The sequence below is a fragment of the Plectrocnemia conspersa genome, unplaced genomic scaffold (assembly GCF_051122295.1).
Source record: "Plectrocnemia conspersa isolate PC_06_02 unplaced genomic scaffold, ASM5112229v1 ptg000012l, whole genome shotgun sequence".
Taxonomy (NCBI): Eukaryota; Metazoa; Arthropoda; class Insecta; order Trichoptera; family Polycentropodidae; genus Plectrocnemia; species Plectrocnemia conspersa.
This window is the reverse complement of record NW_028277176.1, coordinates 20,327,142-20,339,584: the sequence shown is the minus strand read 5'-3', so window position 1 is coordinate 20,339,584 and position 12,443 is coordinate 20,327,142. Positions and strand designations below refer to the sequence as shown.

The 12,443-nt window shown below is 32.2% G+C and overlaps 2 protein-coding genes across 16 annotated transcripts; both read right to left on the bottom strand.

The window, feature by feature from the left end:
• Positions 1-882: 882 nt before the first annotated feature.
• On the bottom strand, positions 883-2,513 carry LOC148228554 (uncharacterized). The gene is made up of 2 exons (XM_088200080.1): positions 1,769-2,513; positions 883-1,704 (listed from the first exon to the last, which is right to left on the bottom strand). The coding sequence occupies exons 1-2, from the start codon at positions 1,879-1,881 to the stop codon at positions 1,017-1,019; spliced, it is 801 nt and encodes a 266-aa protein (XP_088056206.1). The 5' UTR covers positions 1,882-2,513; the 3' UTR covers positions 883-1,016.
• A 477-nt stretch (positions 2,514-2,990) lies between these two features.
• Positions 2,991-11,447, bottom strand: exd (PBX homeobox extradenticle). 15 transcript variants are annotated; one of them, XM_088200069.1, is made up of 9 exons: positions 11,265-11,447; positions 8,341-8,625; positions 8,112-8,273; positions 7,728-7,906; positions 7,520-7,620; positions 7,303-7,453; positions 7,124-7,220; positions 6,046-6,186; positions 2,991-4,882 (listed from the first exon to the last, which is right to left on the bottom strand). In XM_088200069.1, the coding sequence occupies exons 2-8, from the start codon at positions 8,591-8,593 to the stop codon at positions 6,077-6,079; spliced, it is 1,053 nt and encodes a 350-aa protein (XP_088056195.1). In that variant the 5' UTR covers positions 8,594-8,625; positions 11,265-11,447; the 3' UTR covers positions 2,991-4,882; positions 6,046-6,076. The 15 variants fall into 15 exon arrangements, with proteins under 15 accessions (XP_088056195.1, XP_088056196.1, XP_088056199.1 ...); XM_088200070.1 differs by having other exon boundaries at positions 8,118-8,273; XM_088200073.1 differs by having other exon boundaries at positions 8,166-8,273.
• Positions 11,448-12,443: the final 996 nt, after the last annotated feature.

Sequence of the window (12,443 nt, the reverse complement as noted above, 5' to 3'; positions counted from 1 at the left end):
ACATAACTTACAATGAATTAAATCAGCCAAGTAAATATTAGATTGTAGGATATTAACTTGCCGAATTTCAGTCAGATAGTGATGGAGAAAGATTCTGTTATATGGAATTGGAAATGTACTGAATTCTTCAACTGTATTTGATTTTTACACTCCTAAAATAGATGGTGTCCACATAAGAATTGTGAATACTTTTCGAAATAAATTTAAGTTAGTATACAATAATAGCAGACTTGAGGAAAGGTCTGCTAGTTAGAGAATTATTTGGATATGATTTGAATTTTTTTGCATCGGCAATAGGAGTCTACAATGATCCTCAAAGACCTAAATAAATTGTAAACGAAGAACTATTGAGAGCTATTTAACAAGTTCGAGCTTTCATATACTAAGAATTGGTGTATAGATAAAGTAAAAAGTTATTGACAGAAATTGAGAAAATAAGATGCTTAGATATGTTCTTTGTTGATAATTCCAATTGATAAAACCCCATCTTATATTGAATCTTAATTTTTGTGACGTTAAGTAGATTCTGTATAACAGAAAAAGATATGGGCAGACGAAGCTCAAAAACATGCACCTAAGCTAACATTGTATAAAAATAAAATTATGATTACTGTTTGGTGAAAACATTAATAAATATTTTTACTAATTTTTTTCAAAACCAGTTAAATCACATCATCACATTTCTCATCGAAAGATTTTCAGCTAAACAATTTAATTGTCCGTTGAAAATATACCATTTATGTTGATAGAGTTTTTTTTGATTGAACACATTTTTTTTAAATGTTGCGTAAAAATTCGGCAAGTAACATACTGTACTACATGAATTAAAAATACTGTCCAAATTCTACATCATATTCTTACATTTAAAGATGTTAAATTAAATTTTTGGTTATTTTTGTAAAGAAAATTATTTTCTACTCTTCAAATAAATATAAATTTCTTCGGTTAATACATCTAATACTATAATTGCACATATATATCTGTACATTGTCATTCAATAAACCTTCTGAAAACATTCAATCCGATTCATCTTTTACTTTGTCATAAAATTTCGAACAATTAGAACAGACATCGTCTTTCAGTGTTCCGAATTTGAGTTTGAATTTTGTATTAAAAGTTAATCTAAAATATGAATCTTTTACTTTCAGTTCATCGCTTACACCATTGTTGTACATTTTAGCTAATTTAGTGATATTTAGTTCTGACGGTAAGTATCGTGATGTAGTTTTAGATTTGCATAAATGACACGAAGAGAAACAAGCGAGCGATGATATGAATTTATTAATTTGATTTCTCTTCGCAATGAATTTGTCGGACGTATGATCTCCTCCTCTAGTTTCTTCCAAGATGCTTCCAGTGTTATAAAAGTTTTTCATGATCCTTTCGATTCTTGCTCTGGTTATGAGCAAAATGCTGATAAACGTCTTTTGACAAACAGGTACCATTTTATCTTTTTCTTCGGTAGCGACGTAAAATTTGGTATGAAATTTTTTCCCTTCGTATACATTTTTTCTAGGCCTCTTTCTCGAAATGGGCATCAATTTACAATATTTCAAAATAAAACAATCCTGAGCGATCTTATTGTTGTTCGCATAAAATTGTTTATAGAATTGCAAAACTTGGCTTCTTGTCAACTGACAACATTTGAAACATCCAGTGTTGTGGTTGCATCGAGGTTGTTCTGGTAAAGAATGAGCTGAATATCTGTAATAAATATATAGTTTAAATAAATATTTTTATTTTTATTAAAATAAGAATACAAACTAACCTTAATCTTTTGGCTACGTTTCTTCTCCATTCGTCTTTGTTAACTGGACGTTTCCTAACTTTCGAAGAACTGACACGCGATTCATTTAAACCAGAATCACTCATAGTGGTCATAGTAGGTATTGAAATTTGTTTGTTTATGTCAAAATCATGGCGAAAAGTAAACAATCACAAGCGACGAAACTTCAAAACGTCATTTGCATCAGTGCTTCTTAAGCTTTTTATTATTACAGCCCGCATATTTTTTTAAATTATAATACAAACTAAAACATAAAAATTGGTGGCAGCAAAATAATAATTAAGCTTCACAGAGCTGCCACACTTCTATGTATGTAGAAAAAAGGTCATTTCAAAATTTTAATTCGTTTTTTTGTTATTTATCACCTAAGAAAACAAATTACGAAGTAATGTTGATTTATCTGGTGCTGGCTATTTTTAATATTATATATTTTAGAAAAACAATTTTGTCTTGTCACTGAATCCTTTTATATTTGATACAATATAACTGAATTCCTTTAATACTTTAACGCTGTACCATGATATGTAATTTGATTTCCGAATGCGAATTGTCTGTATTGATAAACTTACCTGATGTTTGCATGTAATACATAGTAGCGATTAGCTCAATTACACTTTATTAGATATATGCATATTAAATTATAAAATATGATAACAAATAAGATGACCAGACGTCCTTCTTTTGGAAACCTTGTCCTCGAACAAAAATATCGTTCGAGGTGATATCTCTAAAAGAAAAAAATTTCCGTGATGACCTTTTATTTATGAGTCCGGAAGCAACGCTGAATATCTTTTTAGCGTTCTTTGATATTTTAATATTTGGTCACCTTAAAATAAAACATTTTTTTGTTATAGCAACACCGAGCGTCTGTCACTTTGCATTCAGCATTGATAAAATATTTCTCGATAAAATGCCGAACGCCCCAGCACCGGAAGTCAGCGAAGCTGACAAAAGTGATAGTAACGGTTCTTCGGCACCACCTCCGATGGTCAACCGCGAAGTGACGCAAACGGACAAGCTAAACAAAAAACTGTTGCAGTCTTTGTTGGACAGAATGAATCAAGGCGACGCCCGTCTAACTACGATGATGAATAATTCCGACGCCGACGGAGAACCAGACGAATGGGACTCCAAATAATTATTATTAAGATGTAAATAGATTTAATATTTTTATACTATAATTTGAATGAAATAAAACAAACACTGAATACACAAACTTTTTTATTATTCATCGTATCTCTTGAGTGATAAGAAATTTTGTCATCGTATACAAGTTACACAGTTCAACATCTACAGAACACACAAAACATTTCTGACGTATAATAATGTAACAACCGAGCGTAAAATTTTTCATTATTCAATTACATTTTTTTAATTAAATTAATGATCGTATACAATATTAGATATTTTGTTTCACAATTTAGAAATCTTAAGGTCTACGCAGTACGCCTAAATTCTACATCGAACCGAAGGAAAACAAAATCGAAGACAAAAAAAGCGTTTTCATACATTTTCATTTACCTTGTGACTACGCATAAATGATGCATGACAAAATTTTTACATTCATCAATAAAACAAATATATTACTAAAACTACGTGACCGTCAAAACCACATATATATATAAAACATAAATCTATTTGTTAAAATGAAACCTAATTTGGAATATTTCGAGTCCAAAACTGTCGGGAGTAATAAATTAAAATTAATTAAAAAAAAAAGATGCAGTAGATGCTTTCATCATTCGAAACATTTATGTAGCCGTCTTATTTTCTAAAAACATTATTCTAGTTATTTAATTAGCGTCGACAAGAAAGAATTGGAAAAATGTATTTTATTTTACGCCGTATACGACTCAATTTACAGCATGTCGATCCTGACGTTATTTTCAAATTCGATAAACATAAATCTCAGATATCACAAGAAAAATAATACATAATATTGCACGGCAGAATATTTCCATATAGACGCAAATCTTGCCAAATAACCTACAATCAAATTAAACCTCCGAATACATAAATTAAACAAGAAAATCAACAAGTCGGAAGAATGACAAAAAGTAGACAAATTCCAATTGTCATATAATATAAATCACTCGCTCAACTAGATGCACTGTTCGTACTTTACACATAATCACCTAAAACTAGCGTAATTTTATCAAATAGGTAATGAAAAATAAATTGTTTAATTATTATTCAAAGACCACCTTCTTCAGTTAGCCTATACGTATAATAATAATTATATATTAGATTGCAAATTTTATCAATATTGAATCAAAAACCTCATTATGGTGTTTTTTATTTATTTATATTATAATTAAGTACTAAATCAATTCCACGTACTAGTAACAACAAGAAAAATCGTATCGCAACTGTAAAGTGGAACGCGATTATACGTTTACAAAAATGGTATACTCATAGTTCGCGATCACAATGTTGTGTCGGGGCTACAACGTTCAAACGATAATGATTACCAACGGAAAAAAGTGAATAGAAACAATATACACGTAACGAGCCCATTGTCTTAAAAGTAGAAGGCCTTCAGTGTATCATAATATTTAAAAATGACACCGGTGTTATAAAATAATTATTATTACACATACATACATGTAGATTGATCGAAACATTAAATAAAAAAATGCGAAGCTGCCGATGGATTGAGCAAAAAACGGCACAATGTCCTCCAGGTAACGAATTCGAAACACGCAGCGATTAGGATCACACTTAATAAAATTTAGATTAAAAAAATAGTCAATAATTAAAACAATCACATAAACGTCAACGTGTGAAACCATAAAAATGTGCTATCGTAATAATTTAACAATAACCTACGCTAGCGAGCCGAGAGCGGGGTCGTTTGTTACAATGCCGCCGGGGCCGTTCCCCCGCTCGATGGCCGCGTTGCGTGACAAGAGATTGGGTCTTAAGGTGATAGATCCTGATGCATCGGGTCGTACGGCATGGTGGAATCGTACGATTGTGGCGGGTCGTACGGCGGCTGTCCGCCGCCTAACGAATATCCCATTGAATCCTGCGGCGCTGGTGACATCATCGGTGTTGCTGTACCTGAAGCTGGCCCCATAGAATAAGGTGACGCTCCTGTAATTAGTTTTGCTCCATAATAATAAAAAAACGAATGAGCCGAACGTACTCATTGATCGGGTGATTAGATATTTACTAGATTTTCTATTCGACAATGTGCTTCATTTTTCGTTATATATTTTACAAATTGAACTTTGCATACTAAAAATTATAATTTATTATGATTGTACTTATATCAGGTTGGTGTATGTATGTATGTACATATATGAAACATATTTTACTAGATCGAATTTGAGACTAAATCAACCCTATCTCATTTAAGAGATTATTATATTTAAAACCACATGACTCGACATATTCTATTGAATACAAAATTAATTTAATATTTTTAAGAAGTATCTCTTAAAAATTGCCTTTATATTTGTATGCATGGGTAATTGAAAACATAGCCGTCTTACAATACGACACAATGTTTACTAATTCAGCTGACAATTTAAATAATAATTTATCAGTTGTACTGAATTGTCAACCTTTATTTTTTCAATTTGTCTCTGGTGGTTTTTACCAATACTAAATGTTTTTTTTTTTTATAAACATTAATTAGCTCTTTTTACAACCATACAAATTGACATCTCAAACTTAACTTGTTATTAATATTTCCGAATTGTTATACATATATCCGGGATATACATACAGATAGCTTATATTTACATTTAAATGCCTTAGATCAGTGCTTCTTAATAATTTTGATTAAGCGCCTCTCTTTTCAATTAGCATGTTAACTCAATCATATAAAATCTTTTAATCTAGAAAGATTAATGCGTAAAACTAATTTTAATCAATAAACCGGAAGTTGTTCAAATATTGTACTTATAATATCATGTTGCCATTTGATTCCATGAAATATTTTAAAGATTCCTATGTCGAGGGTGACCGTAAAAAATGTGATTTGAAATATAAAATGTTCTTTTTAAAAATAACAGTATCGGTAACTGCTTATAAGTCTAAAAATAAAATAAAATGTAGTTAACCGCATACACATGGGGCGATTATCATTTAGTTTCAGAAAAAAAAAACTTTTCTAAAAAATGTTGTTTGGACTGACCTTATATAAATAAGCACAAATAATATAACAAAATACAAGCAGTTTTTTTATGCTGATATAATTTTTTTCGCTCGTGAAACAAACGCCTAGAGGGGGGCATAAAGTATATTTTTACCTATATTACGGTATGTATGTAGCCACGCCGATTATGGACGTAGCGCGGCGGGACTCGGCGCGTAATCAGCACGCCGGCCTCTAGGTTGTGAGAGAAAGGACAAGTCACGCCGCGCTCCGCCCCGTCCTACTGGGCGCTTATCTTTAACGATTGAAAAATAGCGACATATAGCAAAGCAGTTTATTATATCTAATAAAAGCAACCGAGGATTGTTCTTTTACGAGGATGATTATTAGATATATAATAATAATAATAAATATGTGAAAATAAACTGACTTTGTGTGTCATGAACGTTTATAAGAAGGTCATAGTAATGGTATATCGTCTAATAGTTGAGAATAACTGCTTGTATTTTGTATATAATTTTTAACTCATAAAAATATAAATAATTAACACCGTCACCTCATTCCATATTAAAATCAACACCACTTTAATGTCAACAATCAAATGTATCCTTAACAATCCTATAAAATAAAACTATCTCTATACACATTTGTAACTAGTACATTTTTTTAAATTAATTATAAATCATATAAATACTTATTGCAAAATTATTATTTCAAATAACCTTTTAATTTAATTACTCAATGCATAAAACGCCTCTCTCCAACATGCGTTAACCTTTCTAACAACCTCATCGTTTTTAATTATTTACGCATTTAACATATTTTTAGAAAGAAGCATCTTTGCATCAAAATTGATAATTTTTTGTTTTATAAAACTTGATAGTTTTACTTTATAATAGTTATACTTATGGTAAAACCTCACCGAAACCATTACAATTCAAATTAATTAGCCTGTATAAAATCTTATAAAATAAATCATGCTCAATTATTAATTGAAAAAATAAAATAAAATACAAATTCTGTTAATTGTAAAACAAACACAACATATTCTTTTAAATGTGTGTTCATATCGAAAAAATCTATTATGTTAACGTAAAAATTTTTGTTTCATATATTAGTATATTTGTGAAAAAGAAATTGTGTATTAGCAAAGATAGTGAAGAAGTCAATGAATTGTATTCGATAAATGATTTGTCCTCACATTTAGTCGAACATATGAAAATCATCATTACCGGCGGCCTTCTTGGCGGCATAAAGATTAGCCTCCTCCTGGGCCTTGCCGATGTTTTTCTTGTAACGAATACGTTTGTTGCCGAACCAATTGGATACCTAAGCAATTTGATAGAGATAAAAAAACGTTATTAAGAATTCAATGTTAACACTACTTGATATTTTTCACAAATTTATTTACCTGTGACACGGTAATGCCACATTTTCGTGCGAGCTCCTCTTTCGCCTCTTCGGAAGGATAAGGATTAGAGAGGTGTGAATAAAAATATTCATTGAGAATCTCAGACGCTTGCTTGCTAAAGTTGCGTCTCTTGCGACGGGCGTCTAAGAACCTAAAAATGAAATACAAGGTTTAGTTTTAATATATCATTAAACATATATAAATTCATTACACCTACCTCGACCGCAAAATCATCACAGCTTCACACGTCGATTGTTTCAACTGCATCTGAATAGAGCTAAACTTTTTGTGTATGATTTGAACCATACGCTCGATTTCCTAAAATAAGAATAGTTGAAAATTAATTTATCGGTAATGTTTAGAATGGAAGAGGCTACTGACAAAGGAGTCATAAATTTCTTGAAAATGAATATTAATAAATTTACCTTTGGAGTGATCGGTCTCGTGCGACTCTGTTCTCTGAGCAAGTTCATAACGTGAGTGGTGAACTCGTTGCATGCGTTCTCATACTTTTCAAGTTCTTGGTGGTAAATCTGTCGAATTTGTGCCAGTTTTGCGCGATAATCTGAATGCTCGATGGCGTTGTCCGCTTGACCCGTACCACCTGGAAACATTCACCATCACACAACATTCTGTCGGACTACACGAAAATTAATTCAACAAGAATATACATTCACTCATGAAAAACTTTTATTATATAAGAATGATATCGATTATATTATATAAAAATTCTTTTTGGAAACAGTACATGAAATATATAAAAAAATTATGATTTTTTTAGATATTTCATGTATGAGTTGTGAACGTACACTCACCCCAGTCTGCCTGGGCAGCAGCTGAGGCAGACGCCGCCGCTCCCGCACCTCCTCCCTTCTCCGGACCGGCCACTCCTTCGGCGATCAGCATGTTATCGAGTCTCATCAGCTGTGGATCTGGGGGCTCTTCCTCTTGAGTGTTTCTCAGCGACAGAACTGTAACATCAAAGAATCGATAAACCCAAATCTGAACGTATTAAAGAGTATATAAAATAATATATACCAGTCTTTTCTTTGATTTCGCATAATACTGAAAACAGAGCCGGTTTCATTCGGTGACAGTTGAGAGTGTGCTTCCTGGCTTGCGCTTCGTCTAAGCTCTGATCGGTGATGTTCATGATCTGTTGGAGGATCTCTCCGATGTCTTGCTTCCTGGCGTCGCTCTCGCCGGTCGCGGCGCCGTCGCCTTGCGGAAGTCCATAAGCTTGAGGGCCCATCAGGCCGCCGTGACCCATCATTCTATTAGGGTCATCCATGGTGAAGATTTAACGGGAGATTTTATAGTAAACTAAAATTAAATAAAGAACTGCTTAAGAAAGCATTCTATGCAAAGTCAAAAGGGGTAAACAATGCGAGCTCATTTTGAGAAACTAAAATTAGACTATAAAATAGTACTCCAGAAATCCAAAAATGTAACAAATTGCTCGATATGATTAACAGTGATTGGAGAAACGACCGTAAGTCCGAATGAATTTAACATTAAAATGTGTTTCAGTCAACATCCTGTTGGAAAAATTGAAGATCCAGCAGTGAAACAATTTTTCAATAATTATCAGATTGTTCCGAAAGTCTTTGCGTTTTTAAGGTGCAGCTATGGGGGCATGGTTTTATTCGTTGCGTTCGGAAGTTTCCGCTGCGATGAAATTTCATATAAGATAGTTCAGTAGTATAATTAAAGTTATTTATTGTTTAAGTCATTCAATTTCTTTTGTATTTTACATAAAAAATAATAATTCGTAATAATCAATAACAAAAAGTTAATAATTACTGTGGAAATGAATGTGTTTATCTTTTAACGAGTGGTGTTAATTTTATCAATGACGAATTTTTTCAGGTAATAAAAATGTTTGTTATTACTAAGGTTCATTCATTTTTAGTTTGCTTACTTTGAATCGGAGTCATAAACAATATAAACATGGGAATTTATAGGATTTCGCACTCGAGGACCATTTATGTGTCAGTTTGAAATATCGATTGATCAAGTTTACACATCTTCGTGTTCTAGGTCATTTAAAAAAAAATTTTAACCCAAAAAAGTCGAATAAATATAAAAAAAAGCAAACCGAAAATGTTGATAGTGGAAATGACGAATATATTTTTTTACTTTTAAATCTATAAATTAGAATCTATAAAAATTAGCAATTAAGCTGAATAAATTAATAAAATAAATTAAACCATTTAATTGTTGATAATTATTAAAGACCATTTATATTTTCGAACTTTATAGATGTTAAGTGAATATAATTGAATAAAATAAAGAGGTTTTTGATCATGAAATAATGTTTTCTTTTATATTTTTCAATTTATCTATGATCTTTTTTATGATAAATAATATGTTTTTCAACTTAATGGAATTTAAACGTACTATATAATTTTTAAAATATTACATAAAGAATGACTAATATAACATAAAAAAAAACCAAATTTATGTTTTTTTTAATGACATTTAAATTGCGCAAAAATGCTTTTAAGTGGTTTGCCGACAAAAGGGTTAAAATGTGTAATACTTTCACACATGTGTCTTTCGTAATTGTCAGCCTATAATTCAATAACTCAATGAATTATGCCGTTCATATCACACCAAATGTATAACATTATCTTATAGGGGTTGAAACTGGAGGTTTGTAGGCGTCCAACCACTGCTTTTTTGGTTTCTCACTTCTCATATTAAGTAACAATTCGACTCAAAAATAAATGTTTCTGTCCTAGAATCATTAATATCAGCATATTGAAATTCGCTGTGTGAGGTTTTTCCCAGACAATTTATGAGATATCCATATTCTGGAAATTAACACCTTTCCTAACTTCTTAAATGTCCGTGAATTGATGTAGGCGACACACATTGAGCTTTTGTGCTAGCTTCTGTATCGTTAATCTCGGACCTGCTTTGATGACAGCCCTAATATCCTCACTAACAATTCCTAAGGATTTATTGTCAAAATTTTTAGAACATTTGACTTTCTAAATTTCATGGCATCCCTGCCTATTGCATTACAGATGTTTTTAACTTCTATTGTCGCATTATGACCGGGTTGAAACTCATAGAGCATAATATAGATTAACTGAGATTATTTTATCTCCACTGCCATTGTTGATTTAAGGTTGAAAATATCGAAACAAAAAATATCCCATTACTAAATGGCATCATTGATACGACTACTGTTAACAAACACTGAAAATAAATGTAAAAAAAACGCAGACTAGTTGGATAAGCTGATATATTGAATCGCTTGCGAAATACATGTATAACATATGTTGGCCAAAATTATTATTACATGTTAGAAGTTATGATTTGAGATGATTATTTTGAATCATCAATGAAATTTTTCCATATTAGTCAAATAAAAATAAATTATGAGGAGCAGGAGTGCTCTTCCGACTGTGGGCAGTGAAGCAGCTGCGAAAGCTTTACAGCAGATATCTATGTTATATTTGACTTATTTCAATAAATGATGATATCACAGGTGCTTTAGACTTATTTTCATGTCATTTGCTTCTTACTAATGAAGGAAACAAAAAAGCAAAATGGGGGGTTCGAGATGTCAGAGACTTTCACCGAGCCAAGGCCAATCATTTTGGTCATCCAGCGCAGCTCTTCAACTTGTCGCAGAAAGTTGTTTTATAAATTACATCACACATTTGTTATTAAATTATATAAGTTATTTGTGTTTTATATTATCAGTCTCAGGTAAAAGAGTATTAAAATGTTAAATTAAATACCGTGAAAATGGACGCCATAACAAAAAAATGTTTAATAAACATCATTTGTAGGGTCCTGTAAGTTTGCAATTATGAAAAAATATGTTCCTGTGAAAATAAAGCATCGGCACAGGTGAACGACTCTCGACCGGGCGCATCGTACAAAAGTAGTTCGTTGCGACGCCGATAACAAACATGGCCGACGCGATTCGGCGAGCGGCCACTGACCTGACTTCGGGGCTTCGGAGTTCCGGGGCTAAGGGTTTCGATGCGGACGGCGGACGTCGATGAGAAGTCCCAGCGTCCCGAGATGGCGGCGCCGCCGGTCGCGTCTCGCTCGCGCGCACTGATCGAACTCCGACGAGCGAGACGCAAGATACGATGCTATTTCTTTCGATTTCTTGTCCGGACGCCCTATGGCCGGTAATGGGCGTTTTTGGGCCGATTCGATCGCGTCGCTACCTATCGACACCTTTTCGCCAATGAAAATTGTGCGGATTTTCACAAACGTCCTCTATAAAGTTAGAACAACAAAAGAATTGAACAAACAAAACTAAAAAAAATCGTTATGTCACTTTCCGATCATTCATCAAATTACTGCAGCATCCCAATCTGTATATAATATTGTTATTTGTTACTATCCGTCCGTCAAAAAAACATTTACCCACATGGTATCACATCCCAAGTTTTTCTTCTCTTCCATTCGTTTAAACTTCGTCTTACAATCTGCATAAAGAAGTTGACACTTGGTCACAACACTGCATGCCTACCGAATTTACTCACTTACCCAACGAAGGCTCTCAGAATGACGAGAAAATCAAAACTCGCCTACAGAGGTTTCACTTGAAAACATCGTAGCGAAGGGGCTGAAACGAAGTTAGCAATATTCCATATTCAAACAATGTTTTCTTTATGTTTTTCGTATCTCATACTCTAAGAAAAAAAAACAGGTATACAATTGTTTGTTTTTTGTTCCGACATTTCCGTTAATGCATTTTATTAATAAAACCCTAGAAACCTTCTTAGTTCGACCGAATTCGACTCCTCGAAAGTTGAGAACGAAATGCTCGTGGGAAACAATTCCCGATAAAAACCCGTAAAAGCTTATAAATATTTAACTTAATAGTTTATCAACACAATAATCAGTTCACGAATCGTCAAATTTTAATTCTCATTATTTTTTTTTAATTTTTTTTTAGATTAAATTAAGACCATCGTGGCCTAACAGGTTACCCCAATGCGCCTCGGTGGTCGAAAACAAATTTTAAATTTACAAAACAAAAAAAACGTATATATACATAAATATAACAATACTTAAATATAATAAACATAACAAAAAATTATAAAATATCAAAATTAAATAATACAAACTGGATCAACAAATATATAACAACAATTCAAATTTGA